Source organism: Rhinoraja longicauda, chromosome 9 (assembly GCF_053455715.1).
Source record: "Rhinoraja longicauda isolate Sanriku21f chromosome 9, sRhiLon1.1, whole genome shotgun sequence".
NCBI lineage: Eukaryota > Metazoa > Chordata > Chondrichthyes > Rajiformes > Arhynchobatidae > Rhinoraja > Rhinoraja longicauda.
In genome coordinates, this window is record NC_135961.1 from 26,037,149 (window position 1) to 26,048,899 (window position 11,751).

At 41.5% G+C, this 11,751-nt stretch overlaps 1 protein-coding gene across 1 annotated transcript; it reads right to left on the reverse strand.

The window, feature by feature from the left end:
• Positions 1–880: 880 nt before the first annotated feature.
• zfp36l2 (zinc finger protein 36, C3H type-like 2) lies at positions 881–4,257 on the reverse strand. Its single transcript, XM_078404986.1, has 2 exons — positions 3,883–4,257; positions 881–3,689 (listed from the first exon to the last, which is right to left on the reverse strand). The coding sequence occupies exons 1-2, from the start codon at positions 3,937–3,939 to the stop codon at positions 2,493–2,495; spliced, it is 1,254 nt and encodes a 417-aa protein (XP_078261112.1). The 5' UTR covers positions 3,940–4,257; the 3' UTR covers positions 881–2,492.
• Between the last annotated feature and the right edge of the window lie 7,494 nt (positions 4,258–11,751).

Consider the following 11,751-nt stretch of genomic DNA (forward strand, 5'->3'; position numbering starts at 1 on the left):
TTTCAGTTAAATGTGTATTAGAGATCACTACGTATTATGTGTATTAACTGTCCTGTTGGGATCACCTGTGCGAGATAACCACTTATGAGGTGTTTGCGCAGTAATCAACCAGAACCAGAACAATGAGCTTTGTGTTATTATTGCAGAAGCTAGAAATGTTCTAGGAGTGTGGTTTGGCTTTTTCAGGCCAACCTCTGCAGGGGATATAAATATAACTTTATTACACCCTTCAGTGCAGAAAGCTGCCATATTACCATCTCCTCAATCGATAAATGCACATGACTAGTCAGCATTCTTCACAGCTCTTGTAAAGTTGAAAATTCAGGAATGATGACAAGAGTTTATTGGAGAGGAGGTTTTGACTGTTAAATGACACAGTACTTTTTAAGATTATTAACTGAAGTAATTGCACGTGCAGGGCAATGAAGTGCTATTCGACTGCTTTGAAGTTTCATTAAACACTCCAATTAATCTTCATTCCCTAAGGAGGAAAATAAATGTCAAACTACCAGAACTGGATTTCAAAGCCACAACACAAATTCAGTAGTTTTTCCCATGTTGACCTACAAGCCAAAAGATTGTTCCCAGCTGTGATAATCCAATAGTCACTCTTGCCCTTTTTTGGTACACAATATCATCAACATAGAAATTCTTTGGCTGTGTTTAGTTCTGGAATGTGAGAAAGCGGTCATGCCCATTGTTTGAGTTGCATGTATAGTGTCTTCAATTTCTCTGCATTTGAGTAATTTGGATGGAAGTGTTTTCTTCCCAATAGAAGCTCACAACTAGGTCAAGGTACTAGTAAAGCCCCAGCCTATTGTTGGAGAAACAATTTGCACATGTATCACACACAAATATCCAGGGGACATTAGAGCACATCTTTCTTCAAAAATGATTTTATTGGGAGAACTACAAAAAATTTACAGTACAAATTTTTACAGTCTCACACTATAATCTGTAGTGAACTGACACCATGTATTTTTAAACAAGTTTTTTTTTCCTTTTGTTACATTCAAAGGATACTTACTTCTGTTAAAGTAGTCAAAAGAGAGTACATAGTGCTCATAATCTGTACCTACTATGTACAAACTAAACCTACTATCATTCACCCACTGTCTTGGAAAATGAAGGTTTTTCTTCCTTTTTGTTTTAATAGCAAATCCCAGAAAAAAAAAATCAAAAGCAGAGTTCCACTCTCCAGCCATTTCAGATTTACTTCAAAAACTGTTCAGACCAAGAGGTGGCCCCTCACTAATCAAAGTGGTGGCAATGTCTCTCACTCATTCCCCCCTTTCTTCTGGGAAGAAAGCTTGCTTTTAAACAAAGTTCACTTTCGAAACTATTACATTCAGAGAACCAACATCCCCCTATTGTAAAAAAATATTTTTTTTTAAAAATAGGGAATGCACATTTGTTCTGAAACGTGTTATTTTGGTTAAGAAAAAAAAACCGGTCTCTGTAACTGGACCCTGAAGGCACTGTCAATATAATACTAGGTCCAGGGTGCTACATATTTTGGCTCTTTATTTGTTTTTTTAATAAAAAGGGAAACAAAAAGAAAAATCACAGTGTCATTTATACAACAAAAACTTTGATGCCACTTTGACTTAAGAATGCCACATTTGAAGTCTGATACTTAAAGTTTTAACCACTGACTTTGGACGGTCTAACATCCCCAGTTAACTTTACATTCTTAAAAAAAGCCTGCCATCGTCGATCCTAACTAGTTCCACAGCATCAAGAACTGATTTCTGGCACATAGAAACCATGCAATCGTTCATTTCGTAAACAAGGAAAAAAAATTAATGAAATAAATATTACATACAATCTCTTAAATTAAGATTTTATCATTTACAATAAAATAACCAAGTGAAGTTACAAAAAACAAAAACGGCATATATTACTGTGAAAAGAACACACTCCACATTCTGCAGATTAATAATGGCAATCATAATTTAAACATAATAAAAGAATATATATCTATTGTTCTCATCATACGCGATAAATACAGTATGAACAAATTACCAATGTATACTTTCTCGAGATAATAAATAAGTTAAATAGTTTTTATAGCGAGTTGTCTTGCGATGTGCTATCACATCAACTCAACAGCTAAAAAAAATTTAACAATCAGCAGTTATTTCAACAATTACAACTAACTCAACGAACGAGTGCCTCACAAAAAAATCTGCAACACGTTTCTCCTCTCTAAAGCCAAACGGGCCACTAGGTGGCAATGGAAAATAGATTAACTTGCAACAAAGTTTGGAATGAAGTTCGGTTTTTTTCTCTCTTAAAACAAGGCAAAAGAAAAAAAGCAAGTCCTGTAATATTTTGTTTCCTTAAACGAAGGCATTTTCTTGGCAGGATTTTTTTGTTTTGCAATTTCGTAAATAAGTTTTGTTAAATAAAGCAGTTCTTGGGATTTTTATTTTTGTTTGTTTGTTTGTTTGTTGTATGTATGTTAACTTATTTTCGTTTTGTTGCTTTTTTTAATCTTCGGAAATGGAGAGCCTGCTGAAGATGGGCAGGCGTCTGCCCGGGTCCATGCTGGGGGACTCGGAGCCACTCAGGCTGCCGGAGCTCAGCGAACCGCTCAGGTAGCTCTCCCGGTCGGAGAGGGAATCTGGGGGGCTCGGAGGGGCGTCAAAGACGGGGGATTCGGCCAGCCTCCGCAGGCACGACTGCATCTGGCTGAGGAGGTACGGGGGAGAGGGTGGGCAGCCGCCCGCGGGTTGTTGCTGGCCGTAACCCCCTGTGCCTGCACCTACACCACAGCTGCCAGCCAGCTGCTGTGTCTGGATGGCCAGCGGGGTGAGCAGGTTACTCAGCTCCTGGCTGGAGAAGGTAAAGGCGTTGTTGGCGCAGCTCGGCAGTGTGGGCGACAGCAGCTCGTCGCAGAAGACGAAAGAGGAGGAGGCGGCAGAGGAGGAGGAGGAGGAGGGCGGGGGCGTCCGCGATGTCGGGCTCTCCAGCAGCGGGGACTCGAGCCCGCTGGAGGAGCTGGGGAAGCCGGAGAAGCTGAGGCTGTGGTGCAACTTGGGTCGCTGCTGGTGGTGGTGGTGGAAAGAGTTGATGCCGTTGTTGTTGCTCGGCGCTTGCCTCCTCTCCTCGGCGTTGTGGATGAAGTGGCAGCGGGGGCCGTAGGGGCAGAAGCCGATGGTGTGGAATGTGCGGCACAACTCCGTCTTGTACTTGGGGTGGCGGGTCAGGCTCCGCAGTTCGTGCATGCCGTGCGCGAACTGGCACTTGTCGCCGTACTTGCAGGTGCCACTCTCCTCGAAAGGCCGGCACAGCTCGGTCTTGTAGCGGGTCGAGTTGACCTGCCCCCCGCCCGGTTGCTTCTGCTGCTGCTGCTGCTGCTGCTGCTGGACGAGGTGCAGAGGGCTGAGCGGCGCATGTTGCTGCTGCTGCTGCTGCTGCTGCTGGTGAAGCCTCTCGGCGCTCTCGCTGAACGAGCGATCGCGGAACTTGTTTTCTTTGTTCAGCATGGCCGTTTGGTTGGATTCCTTGATGTTGGGGAAAGATGTGCTGGGATACTTGCTGGACGAGCTGTTGGCCAGCGCTTGCAAGTTGCTGGTCGAATGCCGTCTTAAAAATCCCGGTGCAAAACTTGTTACAGGGGAACCCACTGCCTTTTTATCCAGCATGCTATTGAAGTTGTTGTAGTTATTCAGAGACTTTTCGTTCTAAATTAAAAAATAAAATAAAATAAAAAGCAATGAATTAGACAACATTTAAAACTCCCCAAACATGCACATTCACAATACATCATTCAGGTTGCGCGGCTAAACGTTTCAACCAAAAATAAAACTTGCAAAAGTTTTTTTTCTCGTCTGAACTTTTAGCATTCGGCTCCCTTTTGCATTTTTGCTTTTTTACCTTGTTGCACAAGAAATCGTTGATATCGTAGAAGGCAGATAGTAGAGCTGCAGACATCTTCACGCAGAAGTTTCTACAACCGAGATCCCTGCTGGCGTGAAGGCTGGAGGAGTCACACAGCTGCCTTTTTCCCCCCAGCAAAAAAGAAAGAAACGTGAGGTCCGAATGTTTGGAGATAGGAAGGAGGAAAAAAATAAAAAAAAGTATTTTTTTGGTGGTGGCGAAGTTGAACTGCTAGAACTCTTCCTTCTGTCTGCCTTGTTATAAATATTGAGCACAGAGCTGGGGGAGGGATTAACCAGCCTGCCTTCGAACCCTGGCCCGGGGTCTCCATGACAACGGCCACATGATTGACGGGCGCTCCTTAACTCGTTAGCATAGGCTAAAGTGCAAAAAAAAATGTCCTTATCTCACGAGCTGGGAAAGTCAATATCACTTTTGTCCCGAAACCCCCCCCCCCCCTTCCTCCCTCCCGCCCGATTAAACTAGATATGCGTCTTTTTTTAAAAAAACTAAAATGCCGCAAAGGCTTTTGCAACTTTTTGAAGGGTTTGCGAGGCTTTTCTGTGTGTGTGTTGGCCTTCGATGAAATACCGATACATGGGAGGGAATGCGTCACTCCAGTTACAAAGGCGCACAGCTGTGTTACTTCCAGTTGAAGCAGAGACTCTACATTAAGTAAACTGGCGGGATTTTATTCCCCCTCCCCCCCCTTTTCGCTTAACCGAGCAGAAAAAGGTTTCCTTATTGCAATTATGTGGAGTTCGTCTGAAAATGCCACAAGTTTGCTGCAAGGGCTATGTGTAGTCTGCTGCGGAATAGTGGCATTTGATTTTATTTTGGGGGGAGGCTGACTTGCATATCGATCACAAGACACAGAAACGTTTGCCAGTATGATTTTTAAAAGTCGCACTGAAAAATTCAAACTTAAAAGTAAAAAATCGAAGTTTATGTAAAAACACAGGAGTAAGTGTTAATCTTTTTTTTATTTGTACCGCCCAAGACATGAGGGTGAAACCGACCATTTCTGAAATTAACATTAAAGCAGGCACAGTCTGCATGGGGGAATCGGTTAGACAACTGCAGATTTTCCACACATGGGAAGGATATATTCCCAACTTCACGGGTTGTGACTATCCTCGTTAACATTTAACTTAAGGCTGTTTGCTTCCTCCCCACCCCGATTCATCAGTAAAATTCCGGGGGGGGGGCGATTACTATTTGCAACTCAAAAATGAGTTTTAGAACATTTCGGGGGCGAAAGGAACAGTCCATTTATTGCAAAGCAAGGACCAAAAAAAAAGTTACGGAGAAAAAAAGCAAAAAAAGCACGCAACTGGTATGTGCAACTCAATTAATGACTGCTGCGTGGTTCTCCCGGCCGGCCGGCCGCCCGCCCGCCCATCCCCCTGCTCGGAGTCGCATGGGTGGATACAACACACTGACAGGAAGTCAAAGGAGAAAAAAAAATGACGAAGCCTTATTGAATTTTTTGTTGTTGTTGCAACATCTCGATAGCTTTAAACTATTTCAAATGTTAATTACACGTGGAATCATAAACTGTGGTCCGGATCCAGCTGCATTAAAGCAAATTTCGGCTTCGCAGGAGGGGGAAGTTTTACCCCCTTTTAAGTCTGCAGGCTTTGCAGACACGTTACAGCCAAACTGGCTACAATTTGGCGCAACGAGGTACTGCCTGCCCCACCTTCCACCAACTCCTAAGCGCCCCAACCTGCTGTCCTTAGACTGTCTAGGCGACCACCGCGTTTTTTTTTCTCTGGTGTTTGGTACTTTGCATTGACGTAGTTCTTAAGTCTCCTATTTTGGAAACTTTTTAAAAAAACGAAACGAAGAATGCGTTTTTTAAAAAAAACTTTAAAGTAGTCCGCCTCCCCGGTTGCCGTATACTTCCAGCTTTTAAACTTTACCGAATAAGCTGTGGATTTTTAACTCTACTTTTGCAATGTAAAAAGCAAGAAACCTGCTTCCCTCCCGCCACGTTATTTTTTCTGGGTAATGCTTTTTTTTTAAAAATGCATTCAAAGTGGACTTCAACTACAACCTTTGCGATTTCTGCCACGTTTTGCTGACTACTTGTTTCAGTGCCACGCTGGATTCCCCCACCACCCCCTCCAGAATGTTGCGTTTAGTAAGAATCAGTCTGTCCTTCCCCATGGGTAAGATCGAATTATTAAGCCTTGACATATTTGGCTTTGCACAAACAGCCTTGCCCCTCCCCTCCCCCTCCAGCTGCAGCAGTATTCAGACTTGGAACCGAGTAGCGAGTAGCAAACTCCTTTGCAGAGGGGAGCGCCCTCTTGTGAGGCATCTCCAACACAGCAGAGAATCGGGTTTTGGCCATTTAACCCCCCCCCCGCACAACACAAGGCGATATCACAAAACCCCGACGTTTTAGTCAGTTTCTTCATTGCAAATTAATTTTGCATGTACACCGTCTCCGCAAAGTTTGAGACCAGTAAAAGAAAGATTAAGTTTTAACATTTTTAAACAAGTCTTATCAGATTTGTGCATCTGATCTAAATTAGGGGAAGAATGTAGGGTTGGGTTTCCCAAGTGAACAGAATCCCATTGTTGTAACGACATATGTGCCATATGCAATGACTGCTTTCATAAGAAATTATTTGTGCATGATATGAGCAGATCAATTTTGCAGAATGTCTGAAGAAGGGTCTCGACCGGACCTATTCCTTTTCTTCAGAGATGCTGCCTGAACCGCTGAGTTGCTCCAGCTTTTTGTGTCTATCTTCGGTTTGAACCAGCATCTGCAGTTCCTGCCTAAACAATGTTGCACAATTGTAATGACAGTTGATCATTTCGTACAAATGAGTGGTGACAATTGGTGAAGGAGTTTCCCTGACCAAAACGTCACCCATCCATGCTTTCCAGAACTGCCTGGCCCGCTGACTTACTCCAGCACATTGTGTCTTTAAAAGAAAGATAATTGGTCTCTAGATATTTTAGTATCAACTAGAAATAAAAAGCAATCTCCTGAGGGTTGTATCGATGGTATATAATATTCTTTAGTGCTGTCAACACTAATTGAGGAAAATGATAGGTTGCAAGGTTTTTGGCCAGTATTGAGCCATCACTTAAGACTGACCCCACTCTTGTGAAACAGTTCTATCTGCTGAAACGTATACATTGATATTCAGACCATGCAATGATGGTAGAATTGCTCAATGGTTTGCTTCAGTTTTTCAGTGAGTGATAGGTCCTGAAAGGAAAAAAGAAAGGAATAATAGTAGGAATGCATAATATGTCTTGAAAACACAAAAGGACACAAAGTGCTGGAGTAACATAGCAGGTCAGGCACCATCTTTGGAGAACATGGATAGATGACGTTTTGGGTCGATGTTCTCCAGTGATGCTGCCTGACCCGCTGAGTTACTCCAGCATGTCTATCTTTGGTATAAACCAGCATCTGCAGTTCTTTGTTTCTATATTGTGTCTTGAAAACACGAGGCCACATTAGTAAATTATATAAAGGGTCAGATAAGAGGAATCTGAGGACCTTGGCACTTGTTAGTGTGAAGTAGCCCAAACAGTCTGAAAATGAGATGGTTGACTGTTGCATTAAGTTGTAATATGCCAAGACACTAAGACTCAGACAGAATCCCATCCAATGCTTTAAGTATGTTCAATGGTACTTGTATCCATTATACTTTACTTTAGGCTTCAGAGATACAGCATGGAAACAGGCCCTTCATCCCACTGAGTCCACGTCGACCTGCGATCACCCCGTACACTAGCACTAACCTACACACTAGGGACAATTTACAGAAGCCAATTAACCTACAAGCTGAAGATAGACACAAAATGCTGGAGTAACTCAGTGGGACAGACAGCATCTCTAGAGAGAAGGAATGGGTAACGTTTCAGGTCGAGACCCTTCTAACCTATAAGCCTGTACGTCTTTGGAGTGTGAGAGAAAACCGGAGCACCCGGAGGAAACCCATGTGGTCGGAGGGTGAACAAACAAACTCTGTACAGACAGCACCCATAGTCAGGATTGAACCCGGGTCTCTGGTGCTGTTAGGCAGCCACTCTATCGCGCCACTGTGTTGACTAAATAAAATAGACTGACGCAATTCATCAATGGAAAATTTAGGTAGTGGAAAATTTAAAGTAATTGAAAGAACCCCATAACTAAAAACTCTTTAGGTACCATTCCATAAATGGCCTTCGAAGTACTTGAGAGTATCTAAATGTTTTGATGTATTTGGAAAGATGTGATAAGACACTGTATAGTTTCAATGAAAAATATATGTCTCCTTGGTTTGAATGGTTAAGAGAGATGAGCCTTTTCATCTGTGCCAGTTCTTTCCTGGCATGCAAGCAAATGTGTTTATATAATATAACAACATTCCTATGTAATTACTTAGGTATATCTTTGCCCTCCCCTTCCCTCTATTTTCATGAAAAAAATATTTTTAGAAGTCCAATGGCATACAACTTATGAGCAGTGTTGCATGCAAATAGTATTTAACTACAGAGTACTTGCTTTTTCCACAGTCCAGTTAATTTGGACGTGACACACGCCATTTAAAAATGTTTAATAACAAACTACAATATAAATCTAAAATCTAAAAGTAAATAAATTGCAGTTGTGTTGTTTAGTTCCGTACTTTGCTGCAGGGCCTCTTTATAAATTAAGTCTTTCTTCTTATGATCAATGTCTTTTGCAGCTGTGACATTAGTAGTTCCATAGTATAAACATTTGAAATAAATCAATCCTTTGCAAAGCACATATAATCCTTAATTGGTTTTGGGTCTTTCGGTGCACTTTGGGCACATTACAGCTGTGAACTTAATTGGGGACTATTATACCACACATCCTTCTAATGTATTCCAACTTGTCATAACTACATTGCTGTCTAACTTATGTAATTTAAAAAAACCTATAATTATATCATTTAGATGGCCTCTCTGGAATTCTTTCAATTAGATCTTACGTTAGCCTTTGCTGACAAGGTATCATTTCCCTTTTGCAGTATTGAAACTTTTAGGAGGTGAAGCATCAGGAAAAGAAAGGGCTGTTTTTAATTTTAAATCACTGCTCCCGCCAGCACACAACTAACAAGGTAAGCAACCAGGAGTTTGAAGATTAGGCACCAGCCACCCTCAGATGCTGTTACCACTGAAACCACTGAAACTTATACCAGTCCAAGGCATACTTACTGTCATCCAAGTAAACGTGATGTTAGGATTTGTATTTAATTAATTTATTTTGCAAATTATATAACCCAAAGTATTAGTAGTATAGTTATGCTTGCAGGTATCTTGGGGAAATTTGTGAAGCCATGAAAAATGTAATTTGAAACCCGCATATGTACAGATAAATTTGGTTTATTTTTTGAACAATGCCTCAAGACTGCCACCTATCTTCTTTCTGCATTAATGCAATAAGCAACTTTAAACTTTAGACTCCAGAGATACAGTGCGGAAACAGGCCCTTCGGCCCACAGAGTCCGCGCCGACCAGTGATCTAACCTACACACACTTTATAACTTACTGAAGTAAATTAACCTACAAGAGCTGTATGTCTTTGAAATGTGGGAGGAAACCGGAGCACCCAGAGAAAACCTCACGATCACAGGGAGAATGTACAAACCGTACAGACAGCACCTATAGTCAGGATCGAACCCGGGTGTCTGGTTGTGTCATTGAGCACTCTTGGCTCCAAGATAACAAAGCAAAAATGTACACTGAGGTTTCACAATCCCATTCCTATCTGTTTACTGAATATTTAATTGAACGATATAGATCGAAAAGGTTAAAAAGAAAGGATGTCAGTTAAGATTTTGACATCGAATTATAGTTCATCAACTTAGTTGTTGTTCATCAATGGGGCAGTACGGTGGTGCAGTGGTACAGTTGCTGCCTTACAGCGCCAGAGACCCAGATTCCATTCTGACTATGGGTGCGGGGACCACATGGGTTTTCTCTGGGTGCTCCAGTTTCCTACCACACTGCAAAGATATACAGGTTTGTAGATTAATTGGCTTTGGTAAAATTGTCAATTGTCCCTAGTGTGTAGGGTAGTGGGCTGAGGGGCCTGCTTTTTAAATGCTGTTATTGTACTTGCCTCAACTACCTCCTCTGGCAGCTCATTCCATATACCCACCACCTGTGTGCAAAAGTTGGTCCTCGAGATCCTATCATGTTTTTTCACTCTCACCTAATCTATGTCCTCTGGATCTTGATTCACCTACCCATTTTTGTCCTTTTGCATTTTTATTGTTTGTTTTTATGCTTGTGTATATATATATATATAGATAGATATAGATATAATTTTTTTTTCATTTACTATTTTGTTTACACAGTACTATGTTTACATATTTGAAGGTAGACACAAAATGCTATAGTAACTCAGCGGGTCAGGCAGCATCTCGGGAGAGAAGGAATTGGTGACGTTTCAGGTCGAGACCCTTCTTCAGACTGAAGAAGGGTCTCGACCCGAAATATCACCCATTCCTTCTCTCCCAAGATGCTGCCTGACCCGTTGAGTTACTCCAGCATTTTGTGTCTACCTTCGATTTAAACCAGCATCTGCAGTTATTTTTTCCTACGCATGTTTACATATTCTGTTGGACTGGTACAATAAAAATATCATTGTTCTGTTTGGGACATACGACAATAAAATATTCTTGACTTGACTCGTGACTCTATTTCAAAACGTGTCTTGAGCAATTCATTACCTGATTTGTAATCAAATACAAACATTATTTCAAGAGATGTAGCTGTGACCTCCCAGTTGTCCAGACATCAGTTGACATAGCTCATGCAGGATGAACAGTCAGTAACCATCCCCTTAGCAAATCTTGCTTCAACTTAATGGATTTCATGTTGGCGAGCTGAAATGTAGACAGAGTGTCACCTTCTGGAAAGAGCGATGTATTACACCAAGCAAACAGAAAAAAACTCACAAAAAATGCCTAATTCCTCCCCTTTGCTATTGGGTGCTGGAATCCACAATGTCTCGAACAACAATTTTCAGTTACAGTTTAAATCAGGCTGAAGGGAACTCATTTTAAACTATAAAAGTGCGGAAGCACCCACATATGAGTTATAAATTCTGAGATGTAAGTTGATCTTTGAAGTTTTCCAAAGCTTGCTTTTGGAAATTGTCCATATGCGTTTAAAATGTATGTTAATTGGCATTAAAAAAATTAATTTCATGTTTTTTTTTGCTTCATATTGAGTGCTGATTTAGCTTCATGGAGTAGCACCAGTTTTCAGCACCACTGTGACTCTACTCTTTGTACGTTTGCTTTGAGTTGTCCCTCCACTGTTGTACGATGTTCATGCGTCCATATCTCTGTTCCAACATAAAGTGGAATCTCTGCCCTCTCTCACCTCTGGCATACCTGACTACTTTCTGCAGGCAGGGAAGACTGTTTCTGACACTCATATTCTGCACAAGTGTTGTCTGGACCTGCCTACTTTCATTTTTGCCCAGGGTGATTTGGCCTCTGATTGGCATGTTGTGCAAGCATGATGTGGTATTGCTTGAGATGGAATTTGTTTTTTTAAAATGTAAACTCAAATTCATTTAGTACCAAAACTTGGACAGTGCTCACTGTTGGAGTCCGTACACTGAATAATCTCTGATTGGAAATAGAAAATTAAAACTATGCAGAGTGCCGTGTAAAATCGCAGAGGAACCTGTGGTTTTATGTTGGGTATCTGTTAAAATAATTCAAATCCAACCCCAGGGCGCTGCTCTGAATATCTTCTGATGACCTTACAACTTTCTCTTCAAATGGCTTAAAGTTTTCCTTAAAATAGGCACAAATGTCTGCCGCTTACACTCCTACATTTTGATTATGTTCAGAGAATTTCATTGTT

What these genes read in the sequence shown, in the direction of transcription:
- zfp36l2 (XM_078404986.1), bottom strand. Translation starts at nt 3,939, where the DNA reads ATGTCTGCAGCTCTACTATCTGCCTTCTACGATATCAACGATTTCTTG. An exon ending in ACGATTTCTTGTGCAACAAG is followed by an intron (nt 3,690 to 3,882) that starts GTAAAAAAGCAA and finishes TTTTTAATTTAG; the next exon opens with AACGAAAAGTCTCTGAATAA.